The following is a 15,396-nucleotide window of genomic DNA, read 5'->3' as shown; positions in this document are numbered from 1 at the left end:
TAGACCATGTAATGTATGCCTTAAGCATAACACAGTAGTCCTTTCCACGAACATCTGGTTCCTTCATAGACCTTTAGTTATCCGTTCAGTTTTTTTATATCACTATTTCGTCGTTTGAGTACAATCTGTTTTGGCTGATATCGGAGATTGTTATTTTTTTACTGTAAGATTCACATACAATAAAACCATCTTGAGGGGCATCTTCAAATTTGAGTTTGGCCATCTTTAACTTAATCGTGGTTGCTGCACATATATCCTCTGATTACAGCTGAACAATAACTGCCCAACACCCTACTGAACCACCATGACCTAATCCCAATGTCTATTTCATATACATTCTGGGACAGAAATACGACATCATTCCTCTCAGCCCCATCCCCCTAGCCCCCTGTTGTTCCAAGACACTAATTAGTACCTCTAGCCCCTCGCCTGATGAAGGAGCAGGCATACGCTCCGAAACGTCGTGTTATTCACAATAAAGAAGTTGACATCCACAAATCTTGCTTTACTTATGTATTCCACTTCTAAATGCCCTTAAAAGATCTGGCTGTTCTGTTAGCTGTACTCACACCCCTGTAACTGGATTAACTGCTACTACTGACTGACTGAGTTTGGTTTTACGCCGCTTTTAGCAATATTCCAGCAACATCACAGTGGGGGACACCAGAAATGGGCTTCACATAACTGCTACTAAGCTCGTTAGGTTAGGTGTTGGTTGTGAATAGGTGACTACCGGTACTTAGGGTGAGGTGAGGTGAGGTGAGGTGAGGTGAGGTGAGGTGAGGTGAGGTGAGGTGAGGTGAGGTGAGGTGAGGTGAGGTGAGGTGAGGTGAGGTGAGGTGAGGTGAGGTGAGGTGAGGTGAGGTGAGGTGAGGTGAGGTGAGGTGAGGTGAGGTGAGGTGAGGTGAGGTGAGGTGAGGTGAAATTGGGTTTAACGTCGTGCTTGAGAATATTTCGCTCATATGACAATGTGTATGTGCGGCTGTTTGTACTAGCCCAGACTGAAGCTGGTTTTATAGTGCTAGGTCACTGAGATACCATGCCGCAGTGAAGCATGAATACCCCACTCAGACACAGTATACTGACTCCAAGCCTACCAGTCCTTGCTGTACCCATTAATGCCGAGCGCCCCGGTACTTAGGGAGATAACAGAGAATCATGTATCACTGATCAGGTGGAAATGTGCTGGGGAGGATAAGATCATTGTTTTTGCCTCTAATGCTGACCTTCAGAGAAGCTGCAGAACTCTGACGCTTGGCATGTAGATGGAACAACAGGGAGCTAGGTGGACAGGGGCTAGAGGGGTGGAGTCAGAAATGCATGACAGTTACGTTGTGCCATTGTGAAAATATGTGTGCCCATACCTTTGGATAAAATAAACCTGTTTAATAAATCAGTAAACATCATGTAAACTGGTGTTCTTGAACACTATCATGACTAAATGTAACACATTTTAGGTACAAGTCATGTGGAAGCCAAGGTGGCTTAGTCGGTCAGGCGGCTGACTTTGTGGGCTGGCGATTGTGTGCTTGACTCTGAGGGTCTGGGTTCGAATCCTGAATGGGACTCAACCCAACAAAAGTACTAGAACTTGTACTTTACTGAGAAATTGTAATCCCAAATATAACTTGTGTTACATCTGACCACTTTCTAAATGGCATTGTGTATTCACTAGTGTTGGGAATTGGTTAAAATCTCATAATTGATGATTGGTTCATTACAACCGATCACTCATCGAAAATAATTGGTTAGCATCATTTATCAGATTTTCCTGGTTATGTTTGTTTGCACAAAACATTAAGGAAAAAACATGTAGTTCTTTGTTTTTGGGGTGGTTTTTTTGCAAATCTTTAAAGGATGACTAGTATGTTAGGAACATAAATGCTTGTAGTGCTCATGAAATGTAACAGACAAAACCAACCGTGTGAAAGACATTGTTAATGCAACAAGTGTTCCAGAATTGTTTGTTCGATTATGAGAAAACATGATTGATTGCTTGATCGACCAATCTTCGATTGCTGTAATATGTCTGAGTCTGGTCCCTCATTAAAGTCAGTGATGGTTGCTGCATGCATCCTGTGACTACAGCTGAACAATAAGTGCCCAACACCTTCGGGGGACGATTTCCCTTTGTGAACGGTGTCCTCCAAAAAGTTAGATGCCCAAAAGTTAGACGCGTTAAAACAACAAAGGTTATGGTTGGTTGCACTCAGGTTCACTACACTGTTACCTTCGTTAATTAATGGACTACTCCAAACATACTAATCCAAACACAAAGTTAAAGATAGTGTGGGCTATTGTTTCAGGAATTTGGCAAGTGATACATTTGTCGTTTGGATGAAGGTTGATTTTGTGTAGATAGTGTTGAATTTGGTAGAGTGGATAATATTTTCCTATTATTTGCCAGTTATAATTGAATGTTAACCTTACACCCTGTACTTCTGTCTATATTTTATATTGTTTATGCTGGAAAAACAATCCTAGGAAGAAAGACCCTCCTTTAGTTTAATGGAAACTCAACAACATAAAAAAACATATAATCATGTTTTGATCAAAGTCAACATCGTTAAAACGAGCATGCAAAATCTATAATAATGTTTTGATCAAAGCGAACATTGTAAAAAGAAGCATGCAAAATCTATAATCTTGTTTCGATCAAAGTGAACGTTGTGAAAACAAGTATGCAAAATCTATAATCTTGTTATGATAAAATTGAACATTATGAAAACACATTTGGAGAACCCAGTGATTGAGTAAGCCAGTCAACATTAGTATTCTGATCAAAGTATTTCTGTACAAATGTGAAAACCATCTCGTTAGTGTATGGGGCAGGTTCATTATATCAGTGGGTAAAACTAGGTTGTAATCACAGTCATGCCTGATTGATTTGTCTGACTTTTGGGACGTCTGACTTTTGGGACGTCTAACTTTTTGGAGTAAACCTTGTGAACAGAACATCCTAGTTAAACTCACCACATGCTACTGATTGATTTACAAGGTGTAGATATGACCTTTCAAACAGCACAATGGCATTTTGAAATTGAGTATCTTCCTTGACAATCTTGAAAATGTAATCCCATCAGCTAAACACTCCATGATGCTAAATACTGTTCCATTAATTTTGATTTATCAGAAGTGTAGATAGTTGTATGCAAATCACCATTGTTACATTCACATATTCACGTGTATTAAGACGTATATCTGACCTTTGAGACACATCGACATTTCAGTCAAAACTGAAAATTGTAAATGTACCAGGAGTTCAAACTGTACAGCAAAGTCTTAGAAATGTACACCAAAGTGTAAAAGCACTATTTCACATTTTTAAGTAACAGATTAAAGACATTATGTGTTGAAGCAGTTCACAAAATACTCGAATACTTGAATCAGTATACTCTTGTTTGACCTTGTACAGCCCTAAGTATATCCCAGTTGAACTTTTTGAAACTGCTCTGAGTATATTCTAGCTTGACCTTGTACTCAAAGCATCGCTAAGTGATGCACCTTGTGCTTGAAGTCACCTGAGTATATTCAAGATGCACCTTGTGCTTGAAGTCACCTGAGTATACTTAAGAAGCACCTTGTGCTTGAAGTCACCTGAGTATATAATTTGGACCTTGGGCTTGAAGTCACCTGAGTATATTCAAGAAGTACCTTGTGCTTGAAGTTGCTTGAGTATATTCAAGATGCACCTTGTGCTTGAAGTCACCTGAGTATAGTCAAGAAGAACCTGTGCTTGAAGTCGCCTGTGTATACTTAAAAAGCACCTTGTGCTTGAAGTCATCTAAGTATATTCAATTTGGACTAAGTATATCCCAGTTGGGAATTTTTGAAACTGCTCTGAGTATATTCTAGCTTGACCTTGTACTCAAAGCATCGCTAAGTATATTCAAGATGCACCTTGTGCTTGAGGTCACCTGAGTATATTCAAGATGCATCCTGTGCTTGAAGCCGCCGGAGCCGGAGTTTATATTCAAGAAGCACTTTGTGTATATTCTAGCTTGACCTTGTACTCGAAAGAAGTTGCCTGAGTATACTTAAGAAGCACCTTGTGCTTGAAGTCACCTGAGTATATTCAAGAAGCACCATGTGCTTGAAGTCAGCTGAGTATATTCAAGATGCATCTTGTGCTTGAAGTTGACTGAGTATGTTCAAGATGCAACTTGTGCTTGAAATCACCTGAGTATATTCAAGAAGCACCTGTTTTGAAATCACTTGAGTACAATATTCAATTTGGACCTTGTACTTGGAGTCCCCTGAGTATATTCCACCTTGAAGCTGTTCTTCAAGCAGCTCTAAATATACACTTCTTCCCCAAGAAGCTGCTTACCATTATTGACAAAGTCCTTGAAGGGATGGTGGCAAGTCTGAGAGTGATTCCTGGTAATTTAGTGGATCCAGACAACGACTTCCGTATTGCTCATTATGTACATGATGTAATCTAAACCCAGCAGTCTGGAGGTCAACTCAAACAGGGCTTAATGGAGGGAGGGATGGCATTGCAAACATAGTTACACCTTAATACATGCGAATATGTGAACGCAACAATTGTGATTAGCGCACAACTATCTGATAAATTAATGCAGCTTTGAACGGTATTTAACATCATGAAGTGCTACACTGAGCCAACTGACCAGGGCCTAGATTTTCGAAGCACTCTTAGCGCTAAAATAGTCGTAAGTGCCATACATTAACATTAACCTACGACTGTCTTAGCACTAAGAGTTCTTCGGAAATCTAGGCCCTCGAAAATCTAGGCCCAGGATAATACTGATGTCAGGCAGTGTATGAAATAAGGCCAGTCCGACCGCCCGAGACGGGCTAGATTTCTGACGGACGGTCTAAATTTAAAGCTAGCCAGACCGATTGTGTGGTAAACATTTTAGATAACATGTTCCATACGTCTGAGCAAATTCACCATATCTTAAAATCTATTTTTCAAATTGAGCGTTACACTTAGACTTGACAATTAGTGTTTGAACATTGTACTGTTGTATCGCAAGCTTAAAGTGAGTGAGGTTGGTTTTACGCCGCATTTAGCAATATTCCAGCAATATCACAGCGGGGGACACCACAAATGGGCTTTTGTACCCATGTGGGGAATCAAACCCGGGTCTTCGGCGTGACGCGCCAACGCTTTAACCACTAGGCTACCCCACCGCCCCATGCAAGCTTAAAGCACTGCGTTGACATATATTATTGCTAAAACAGCGACACCTATTGAAGCGCGGAGTCTGATTTCTCTGAAAATGACTATTGTGAAAAGGCTGTTGTGCAGTAAATACATGTCTCAGGTTCAGTAAATTATTTATTGTAACTAAAACTTGAATTATTTTCTTTGGATTTTCTGGTCTTGTTAAATTCAAACTGGTCTGGTAACATTATGAAGTTACCAGCCCTGATGTCTGGCTGAGTTTTGGGCTTATTTCATACACTGTGTTAGGTTAGGTTGTATACTCCCCAAGGTGGTGAGAAAGATATTCAAGTGCACATTATAAGTTGTTCACTTCCGGGTCTTGAGGGGCACATGGGCTGATGTACCCTCGATGTTCGTTTATATTCCCTGAGCATCGAGAGTACATCAGCCCATGGGCCCCAAGGAACTGGTGAACAACGTATCGGATCATAATATGGAGTACCAGACGACAAGAAAAACAAATTTAGAGTTATCTCCCTTCCATCGATTTGCATTAAAAAAACATCATACGTGATTCAATGTTATTCGAGATAAAGAATTACTGCTACAAAGTTCCAAATGAGTTCGGCATTCCCAGCGGGGTACATAGAAAATGTTACTTGCTTGTAATCCGGGTACATTGAAAATAATTAGAGAGCGCTCAGCCAATTGACATTTATGCGTGAGGCTGATAATAATCCATGATCAGTGTAATATTGGTGTTAGCACGTTGAGCAGGTTTTTTCTGCTAATAATGACTCACCATATATCTTCATGGCCGGCAGAGCTTGACACACAACATTCAACAAGTTCTGGGGGTAGGTGATGAGGCAGTTGTAGATGTGGCCATTCATGTCGCTGTTGGCCACCATCCGGAGACTGGCTCGCAAGCTGCTGGCGTTCTGCAGAGTCGTTGTGGAATTCAGATTTCTGTCGCCATGGTTCCAATAGAGGCGAGGAGCCTTGGTGCCAGCAAAGGTGACAGAGCAGTCTAGGGTAATATTGTTCTTGTACTGGGTCTCCGGGTTTTCGTTTCGACATGATGGCATGGCTGAAATGGAAAACATACTTTGTTAAATCATGATTACTTGTTACAGTACTGACAATATAATGTCCTGTTGGGTGGCCTTGTGGTTAAAGTGTTGGCTCGTCACATTGAAGACCTCTGTTCAATTCCCACATGGGTACAATGTGTGAAGCCCATTTCTGGTGTCCTCGGCTATGATATTTAGGGAATATTGCTAAAAGCAGCGTAAAACAATACTCACTCACTTACTTATTCACTTCTTATTACCCAGCCTAAGGCATGGACCGACTGAGTGAGTGAGTGAGTCAAGTTTTACGCCACATTTAGCAATATTCCAGCAATATCACTGCGGGGGACACCCAAAATAGGCTTCACACATTGTACCCATGTGGGGAAGCGAACCTGGGTCTCCTGTGTGACGAGCAAGCGCTTTGACCACTTGGCTACCCCCAATTCCCCCTTTTAGGGCTTGGTAAAACAAGGACTTGCTGGCTTTGGAGTGTGTATCTTAGTGCGATATTCATGTATAATTGTGACATAGTACATCACTGGACTTGCACTGTAACCCTGGCAACAGCACCCTAATCCCAGCTTGCACAAGCCTCTATACACACAAATGTAGGTAACAATATTTATTAACTCATCTTGAATAAAACATTAAACCCAATACTTGCTTCACATATCTCTAAAAACTACTGCAAAAATCATATTTCCAGTATTTTGTGAAACAAATGCAAACATTTTGACAATATTCATTTTTTCAATAGCTGTGGATATTCAAGAAGTACCTTGTTCTTGAAGTCGCCTGAGTATATTCAAGAAGTACCTTCATTTTCAAGACATGACAGGAAAAGATGAGAATTTACACGGACGTGACTAAGACTGAGGTATTCTTTCATGTGAGAAGCCATCGTTTCTTTTCACAATTTTCAATTTCTCAGAGTATGTATATTCATGTTGAAATGATAACAAAATGACTTACGCTAGATGCTGCTGTTTATGTTTTCTTGGTGTGTAACTCCCTGATATTTCTGGAAAATTGCTACAAGTGGAGTAAAACCTAACTCACTCACTCACTTGGTGAGTAAGCTCCATACAGGGAAGGAAATATTATGGCAGGCACTATTGTCACCAGATCCTGGTACCACCAAGGAACAAAACTCTTTCGGCAAATCACTGCACCTTCTGTCACTTGGTTCAATTTCCAATGCTTCAACCCATGCTTGTTGTAAGACTGCGACTAACAGGATCGGGTGGTCAGGCTCGCTGACTTGGTTGACACATGTCATCGGTTCCCAATAGCACAGATCGATGCTCATGTTGTTGATCAGTGGATAGTCTGGTCCAGACTTGATTATTTACAGACCACCGCCATATAGCTGGAATATTGTTGAGTGTGGCGTAAAACTAAACTCACTCACTCACTGTAAGAGGTGACTAACGGGATCGGGTGATCAGGCTCACTGATTTAGTTGACAAATGTCATCGGTTCCCAATTGCGAAGATCGATGCTCATGTTGTTGATCACTGGATTTTCTGTTGCAGACTCAATTATTTACAGACCACTACCATATAGCTGGAATATTGCTAAGAGGGGGCACAAAACTTCACTCACTCACTCTCTCCCCTGCCCCCCTACCTTCACTCACTCACTAAATCACAGATCCAGCCACTCAAACCCCAACCTCTCCCTCACTCAACCAACCATCCACTTACCCAATCACTCCGCAAAAAGATCACATCAATAAATACATTAAACAAACTTAATGCATAAATCTCAACATTCTATTTTCAAATAGCCTCTGCAATGAATAACAGTTAAAATCACCCATTATCATAAATAGCAGATAACCAGAACTGGCGATGAACTTCGACTTCTTTGATGTACACAGATCCCAATGAGAATGCACTCCATCTCCAACATCAACAGAATTGATTGCCCATCCACTGAGTGAAGCCCACAGGCAACAATAACATCTTCCATTCACAGTGGTTATCTTCAGATGGTCCACTGAAAGTACTGTGTAATAGTTGCTGATGAATAATTCTCATTTCATTCGTTCCATGAGTTGCACGCCTGCCTTCCGCCTCTCAGGATGTCTCCGTTAGCATCAGCAGTGCTGCTTTGCCTACAGAGATACTATCTGAGACTGCCTGTGGAAAGTTTCAGCAAAAGGCAGAATCACAGTGAAATGAATCACTGAATCGAGGATCAAGCAGTGTGGGAAATAGTTTCCAAATGCTGCTAGCCTGTCAGGCTAGCTATAATTGAAAGTTACTAGCCCACAAAATAATTCACTAGTCCGAAATGTGAATGTAGACATCATTAAGCTGCTAAAATGATGAATATTTTTATCAGGCCATAATATTGCATGATTTAAAAGTGTGATACAACTTAACAAGTCGGAGAGAGATATATATTTACAAAATGACACCAAGAAAATTCACTAGCCAGTCGGGCCAGTGACTGTGAAGATTTACTGTCCCGACTGGGTTTTTACTAGCCACGGGCTAGCGGGCCAGTGGCTATTTCGCACACTAGGATCAAGGGTAAGAAAAAACAAAGTATCCAATTGTAAACTTTTCTGAGACAGAGTGACAAGGAAATAATACCTGAAAGCAAGTACCATGGGTCAGAAAATCAATGTCATCCAAAACTAAACTGGTCTGACCGACTCACCGATGGACAGAAGGACAATTTGATAACTGAAAGCAAGGGTGAGTGATAAGAAAAGGACAAAGGTACCCCATGCTAATTAAACTGGTCTGACAAACAGATAGATGGATGACTGACTGACTGAGTTTAGTTTTACGCCGCTTTTAGCAATATTCCAGCAACATCACAGCGGGGAACACCAGAAATGGGCTTCACACAATAGATGGATGAACAGAAGCACAATAAAATTGCTGAAAACAAGTAGCATGGGGTCAGAAAACCAAGGGTATACACGGATAAACTGGTTTGACAGACTGAGGGACAGAAAGACAGAAAGACAATGACATAACTCAAAGTAAGGGTCAATGGTCAGAAAAGGTCATGGTTACCCAATGCAAAAATGGTTCTGATTGTTTTTCCTAGAAACGGCAATAAAAAGGTGGGAACTGTATTCTACAAACTTTGATAAAATAGAAACATTTCACTAAAAAATGCACATTACAACTCCAGATTTACAACCATAATGCATCAGGACTAAAAGAACCCTCTCATTTGTCATTTGTCCAACTCTTCCTGTTAAGGACGTTATCTTTCAAAAAATAGCAACAAAATTCGAATTTCCTTCTCAAATTACACACTGAATAATCCATCACATACAACTTTAAAAACCACAACATAAGTTTTTAACTGTCCAGCCAACAGCTAACAAGCCAAATTCAGTAACTGATCTTCAAGTGTATTTACAGCTAGTTCAAGAAAGATCCAATAAGGTAACATACACAGAAATAGATGCTGGTTCTAATTTCCTTGTCCAATTTATGTCCAGCTCATGACAGATTGACTGTCAAAACCCAACACGGGCTGCTCTACCAACAGCGTCTTGGTCTATAATGGAAGCGTCACAAGGATTTACCAGAGCCATTTTCAAACTTTAAGCTATTCCACGAGCCCCAGACAACTGAATTGTGATGAAGACCAGTAAAACATCCAGAGACGCTACTGACCTGCACCATTTGAGGACAATTATTGTGTACAAGTTCTTGGTGCTGTATGTTTCATTGACCAATTGCAACTGAACGAGTCATCTGAGGGCTGAATATCTGAACTTGTTTCAAAGTAGCTTGGGCTAGGTACAACTTCTGAGAGCTAGTGGAATACGGTTTACACTTGTCCTCTGGTACTGAGTTGATTGGATGGTCTGTTGTTTAACACCACACTCAGCAATATTCCAGCTGTATGGCAGTGGCTGGCACTAATACTCAGCTATTAGCTGGTTGAACTTTTGCAACATTAGGGCGATGTACTACCATCAAACTCAACCACTTCGTTGATGCTGTACATAAACATCAAGGATTTGGATTCCTACTGATAAGCAATAGGAAAGCAGTACTGAAATCAACAGCATGAGACCAATTCTACTGACTGACTGACTGAGTTTGGTTTTACGCTGCTTTTTGCAATATTCCAGCAACATCATGGCGGGGGACACCAGAAATAGGCTTCACACATTGTACCCATGTGGGGATTTGAACCCGGGTCTTCGGCGTGACGAGCCAACGCTTTAACCATTAGGCTACCCCACCGCCCCCTGAGACCAATTCTAACCTGGATATTCACGGGTCTCCAAATGTATGAGTTGAGTGCTGAAAAACCGAGAACAACATTGGGCAAACCGGATTTGAACCCAAACTCGTTGGTTCCAGACACGCTCAAGGGTGACAACTTCTATAGCAACAGAAGTTGTTTCAGATTTCAATATTTCGCATCCAGTAAGCTCCAGACGTCCCTCTTGAATCGCTAAGCCACCCTCAACTGGGTATTAAACACACACGAAGGATATTGGCACTCAGCCACTACGTTAGTATTCTCCTTCTTCCTCCAACGACTTGTACCGACCTCTGATCCAATTTTAAACCAAGACTACTTGAAACACATCCAAAAAACTACTATTGCCCAGAGGCGCATTTATCCGTCTGCAAGTTAAGCTTCGATCCAAGCACTCAGTCAGCGTTTTCAGTAATTAAGCGGCAATGTGGTCATTAATGCTGAGCTTCTTTGCAACTGTCTCTCGTAGGTCTTACAAAAATCTGACAGTGTCCTCGTAAATCAGGGCCGTCTACTTCCTCTTCCATGAAACCTTCTCTTCCGTTTCAATCAGACTCCCAAGGGATGACTATTGAGGGGCATTTTAACTCCCGCACTGTTTGAAAGTTTTTTTAACAATAATTTGTCCCCAGGTTTTATCCCCTTGAAATAAATTGCTTGCAGGACATGCAGAAGTCCTGAAAAAAACCAGGTGTTGGAAACAAAAAATCTGTAACTTTTTATTTTCCTCTTGTGGAACAAAACTGCGTGATTTAAAGTAGAGACTGCAAAAATATATACCAGCAACTAATATCTCGGGACCTCCCCCCAACTGCGTACTTGAATAAAGGTGAATCTTAATGCCATCTCCCTTCCTCCTGCCTGATTTCAAATATATGCTGGTCAACATTTGCTAAGCACAAACCTGTGGCTAAAAGAATGACTATTTTAGTCCTTAACAAACATTGAGTAGTTTACCCATAAGTGGGGAGACACTTCTGGGGCATCTCAAATCTAGCTAACTTTGGGCCATTTCTTGAAATTTTTCAATGGCAGCACAAAGCCCATCCATCCATCCATCCCTCAATCCATCCATCCCTCAATCCATCCATTGAAAACCACTATCGTTATCATTACAACTCGTCTGGGGCATCTTAAAGGAAGAAATCTTAGGTTGGTTTCTTGTTTAATGCTGCACTCGGCAATATTCCAGCTATATAGCGTCGGTCTGTAAATAATCGACCAAACAATCCAGCAATCAACAGCATGAGCATCGACCTACACAACTGAGATACGATGACATGTGTCAACCAAGTCAGTAAGTCTGACCACCCAATCCCGTCAGTCGCCACTTACGACAAGCATGGGCTACTGAAGATCAATCCTAACCCGGATCTTCATGGGTTTTTGGGAGGTGTGACAAAACCTAACCTCAAGAGCGCAGGCGAAAAATTCTTTTTTTTTAATTAAAAAAAGAAGTTTATCACTCATGCAGTACCATATTTTTATGAAATCATAAAATTTGGATCACTTGGTAATATTCTTTAATATTATTAATAATGTAAATTGAGTCGATTGGTTGGGAAACATTTTTCAAGAAAGATCAAACCAAGCTGTATTTGATCATAGAGGATATATACTTCCACAGAAATGGAGAAAACTGAGAAAAAAACAACCTTGTATTATTTTATGTTGGAATGAAAATTCAGGACCGGTGGGTCTCAGACGGGAAACAGAGAAAGATACAGACAGCCTAAATGAAATCATGTACTGGATCGCTGGACAAAAGTGATTCTTAAAACTGCACCAAAGTTCCAGCCATACTGTTAGGAGGCCCTAAAGAAACAAGCTTCACATATTGTAATCACATGTGGAAACAAAACCTTGATACTGCTTAAACCAGAAGCCTTTCTTCTTGAGGGGCCAAACCCTGAAGACCAAGGATGGAACTAATCTCATAAACCTCCAGTGACATCATTCTATTGTCTCACCAGGATCTCCTTTTACCAAGTAAACCTCTACAGGCAGTTTTGAGGGCATTCTCCAAGAAATCCTCAGGATTTTCTACAGAATGCCCGGGGATTTTCTGAGGAGTAGCCCTTGACTTTAATTATTTTACTTGTACAAGTTTTGAATATTGATATAAGTTTGTCTTGCTATTTCTGAATACTATTGCAAAATATCACATTGCAACCCTCTGCTTACTAGCTTGGCAGTTTTATCAACTATGCTACGATGGATCACTGTCAAGAATGAGATTGTTTGTCAGTATGAACCACGTGTTCCTCACAAGATGGGTGGAGCGTGCAGCCCACATACAGGAGACGGGTAGCAAGTGCAGGACACGCGTGCAAGTCAAGGTATCGTCTGCCAATCGAATCCCATTAGATTTCAACAGTAGATACCAAATACTAAAATTATATCTAAAGTATATCTTTGGTCGGTTCATAGTGAGTGAGTTTGATTTTACGCCGCTTTTAGCAATATTCCAGCAATATCACGGCGGGGGACACCAGAAATGAGCTTCCTACATTTTGCCCATGTGGGGAATCGAAGCCGGGTCTTCGGTGTGACGAGCGAACGCTTTAACCACTAGGCTACCCCACCGCCCGGTTGGTCCTCCTCCTCGGTTTTGATCCTTCACTTCAGCAACACGTTTGTCAAAAGAGGCAACTGAAGGGATCCGGTTGTCAGGCTTTCTTACTTACTTGGTTGATGCATATCCTTCTATGCCAGTAATTTCAATTGACGTTCATGATGTCTGTCACTGTCTATCAGTTATTTTCCAGATCATTGTCATGCAGGTTGAATACTGCTGAGTGAAACATTTAAACAACAAACAAAAGAATCTTGATTTGACGAATAGAAACAAAAAGGGTTGACCCCTGAATCTGTTCACCAGTCAAATAATGACCTTGGACACCAGACGGATGGTCGGTTGTTATTGACTGACTGACTGACTGAGTTTGGTTTTACTCCGCTTTTAGCAATATTCCAGCAACATCACGGCGGGGGATACCAGAAATGGGCTTAACACATTGTACCTATGTGGGGATTCGAACCCGGGTCTTCGGCGTGACGAGCCAACGCTTTAACCATTAGGCTACCCCACCACCCCTTGGTTGTTATTGAGAATCAACATACGTTACCATGGTAACTCACCAATTAGATATAACTGAGCAGTTTTTATGGCAGGACTTGTCACGTTGGACCAGCATCCGTAAGTCCCGGCATCATCCAAGGTCAGGTCCGAGATCTGAAGATGGACCGGCATCGTGTTGTGGTACTTCTCCGGGTGAGACGTGAGGTTGGTGTAGGTCTTGTTGTAGTGGTGTGTCCACTTCACGATGACGCTAGACTTGGTACTACCCAGAGGGGTGAACGTCCAGTTGACGATGTACGGTTTGTCGTACTGGAGATTGCTGGAGCCACCATCGCCTGGCTCCTTCACCACGTTGCAGTACATGACCACCGACTTACTGACCGTCTGGGCTGTATCTGCTGGGCCATGGAGGGTCACATTTTGACCTTGAACTTGACCTGAAAAAGTCAAATAAAACTGAGAATACAATATAAATTATAAACATTTGTTCATACAATGTAATACCCGTGAAGGTCCGGGTTTGAATATTGGCCTTCAGTAACCCATGCTTGTCGTATGAGGCGACTAACGGGATCGGGTGGTCAGGCTCGCTGACTTGGTTGACACATGTCATCGGTTCCCAATTGCGCAGATCAATGCTCATGTTGTTGATCACTGGATTGTCTGGTCCAGACTCAATTATTTACAGATCGCCGCCATATACCTGGAATATTGCTGAGTTCGGCATAAAACTAAACTCACTCAGCAATAGGACAGGATCCTTTATCATATAAATTTAAAGGCTCTGCTGCAGGGAAAAATCAAAGGATAAAAGATGAACGTATATGCAAAGACAAAAGGACAGGTTCAGGTACTATTACAAACCAATATGTGTTTGCCCTTGCCCATCAGCTCCATAAGTACAATGTTTATTCCCAATACAGAATATTCACATTCTTAAAACAATCTCTACTGAGCATGACTCTCTGACCTTGACCTTGACCTTGACCTTGACCTGAAAACTCTATAGGTTCCATCAAGTTACTTTCTGTCCAATAAACTATTCCCACATGAGACCACTAAGGTATTTGATCAAAATTTCAAAACAACAAACATTTACAAGGAACTGCAGATTATCTCCTGTGAGTAAAGAAATGGTCTGACTGTGAACCTTCCGCTCGTGGACTGGACTTTTGTCGTTACCCAATCACATAAACGTCAGCAGAGATGAATGTACCAAGGGAATGTAAGCAAATTGTACAGTATATATAGAGTTCTGCAGTTATTGCCATTACATATATCACATGACTAATCATGTGACTGATCATGTGACTATACATGTGTCTGGGTTCACGATTAAACCATCTCAGCCCTAACGTTCAGCAAATTTACACACTCTCTCACTCGTTGTTCGTTTAGGAACAAGAAGAAGAATTTTGAAATTATAATTTAACTGTACTTGTTTGTTTGTCAAGCCACTGGTGAGTACTATTTTGTTTTGGTTGTTTGATAACGCTGGACTTGGCAAACTTCCAGCTATATGGCAGCAGTCTGTAAATAAGCTGGTCCTGACAATCCAGTGATCAAGAGCACTGATCTACGCAATTAGGATACGATGACATGTGTCAACTGAGTCAGCAAAACTGACCACTTAATCCTTACAACAAGCATGGGTTACCAATTCTAACCAGGATCTTTATGGGTTACTGAGTATTTAAACTTAACAGTCAGCAAATTTTTATTTAGTTTCATTACACACTGTTAACATTGACAGACATTTTACCATCTAAGTTCAGCTCAACAAATAAACTACAGTAAGCTCGAGGGAACAGCTAATATTGTGAGAGTAATGAAATTACATCAAGATACAT

At 41.1% G+C, this 15,396-nt stretch overlaps 1 protein-coding gene across 1 annotated transcript in view; it reads right to left on the bottom strand.

Moving 5' to 3' along the window:
• The window catches only part of LOC124256796 (fibroblast growth factor receptor 1-like), a 95,608-nt gene that overhangs the window by 25,752 nt on the left and 54,460 nt on the right, over window positions 1-15,396 (bottom strand). Inside the window, exons 2-3 of the mRNA XM_046690753.1 lie at window positions 13,606-13,983; window positions 5,940-6,227 (exon numbers count right to left, since the gene is read on the bottom strand). Of these exons, the coding sequence (XP_046546709.1) occupies window positions 5,940-6,227; window positions 13,606-13,983 (666 nt within the window). The remainder of the gene's footprint in view (window positions 1-5,939; window positions 6,228-13,605; window positions 13,984-15,396) is intronic.

The sequence above is a fragment of the Haliotis rubra genome, unplaced genomic scaffold (assembly GCF_003918875.1).
Source record: "Haliotis rubra isolate DU_JTF1 unplaced genomic scaffold, ASM391887v1 Scf64, whole genome shotgun sequence".
Taxonomy (NCBI): Eukaryota; Metazoa; Mollusca; class Gastropoda; order Lepetellida; family Haliotidae; genus Haliotis; species Haliotis rubra.
Note: the sequence above shows the minus strand (reverse complement) of the source record. Positions and strands in the feature narration are given on the sequence as shown.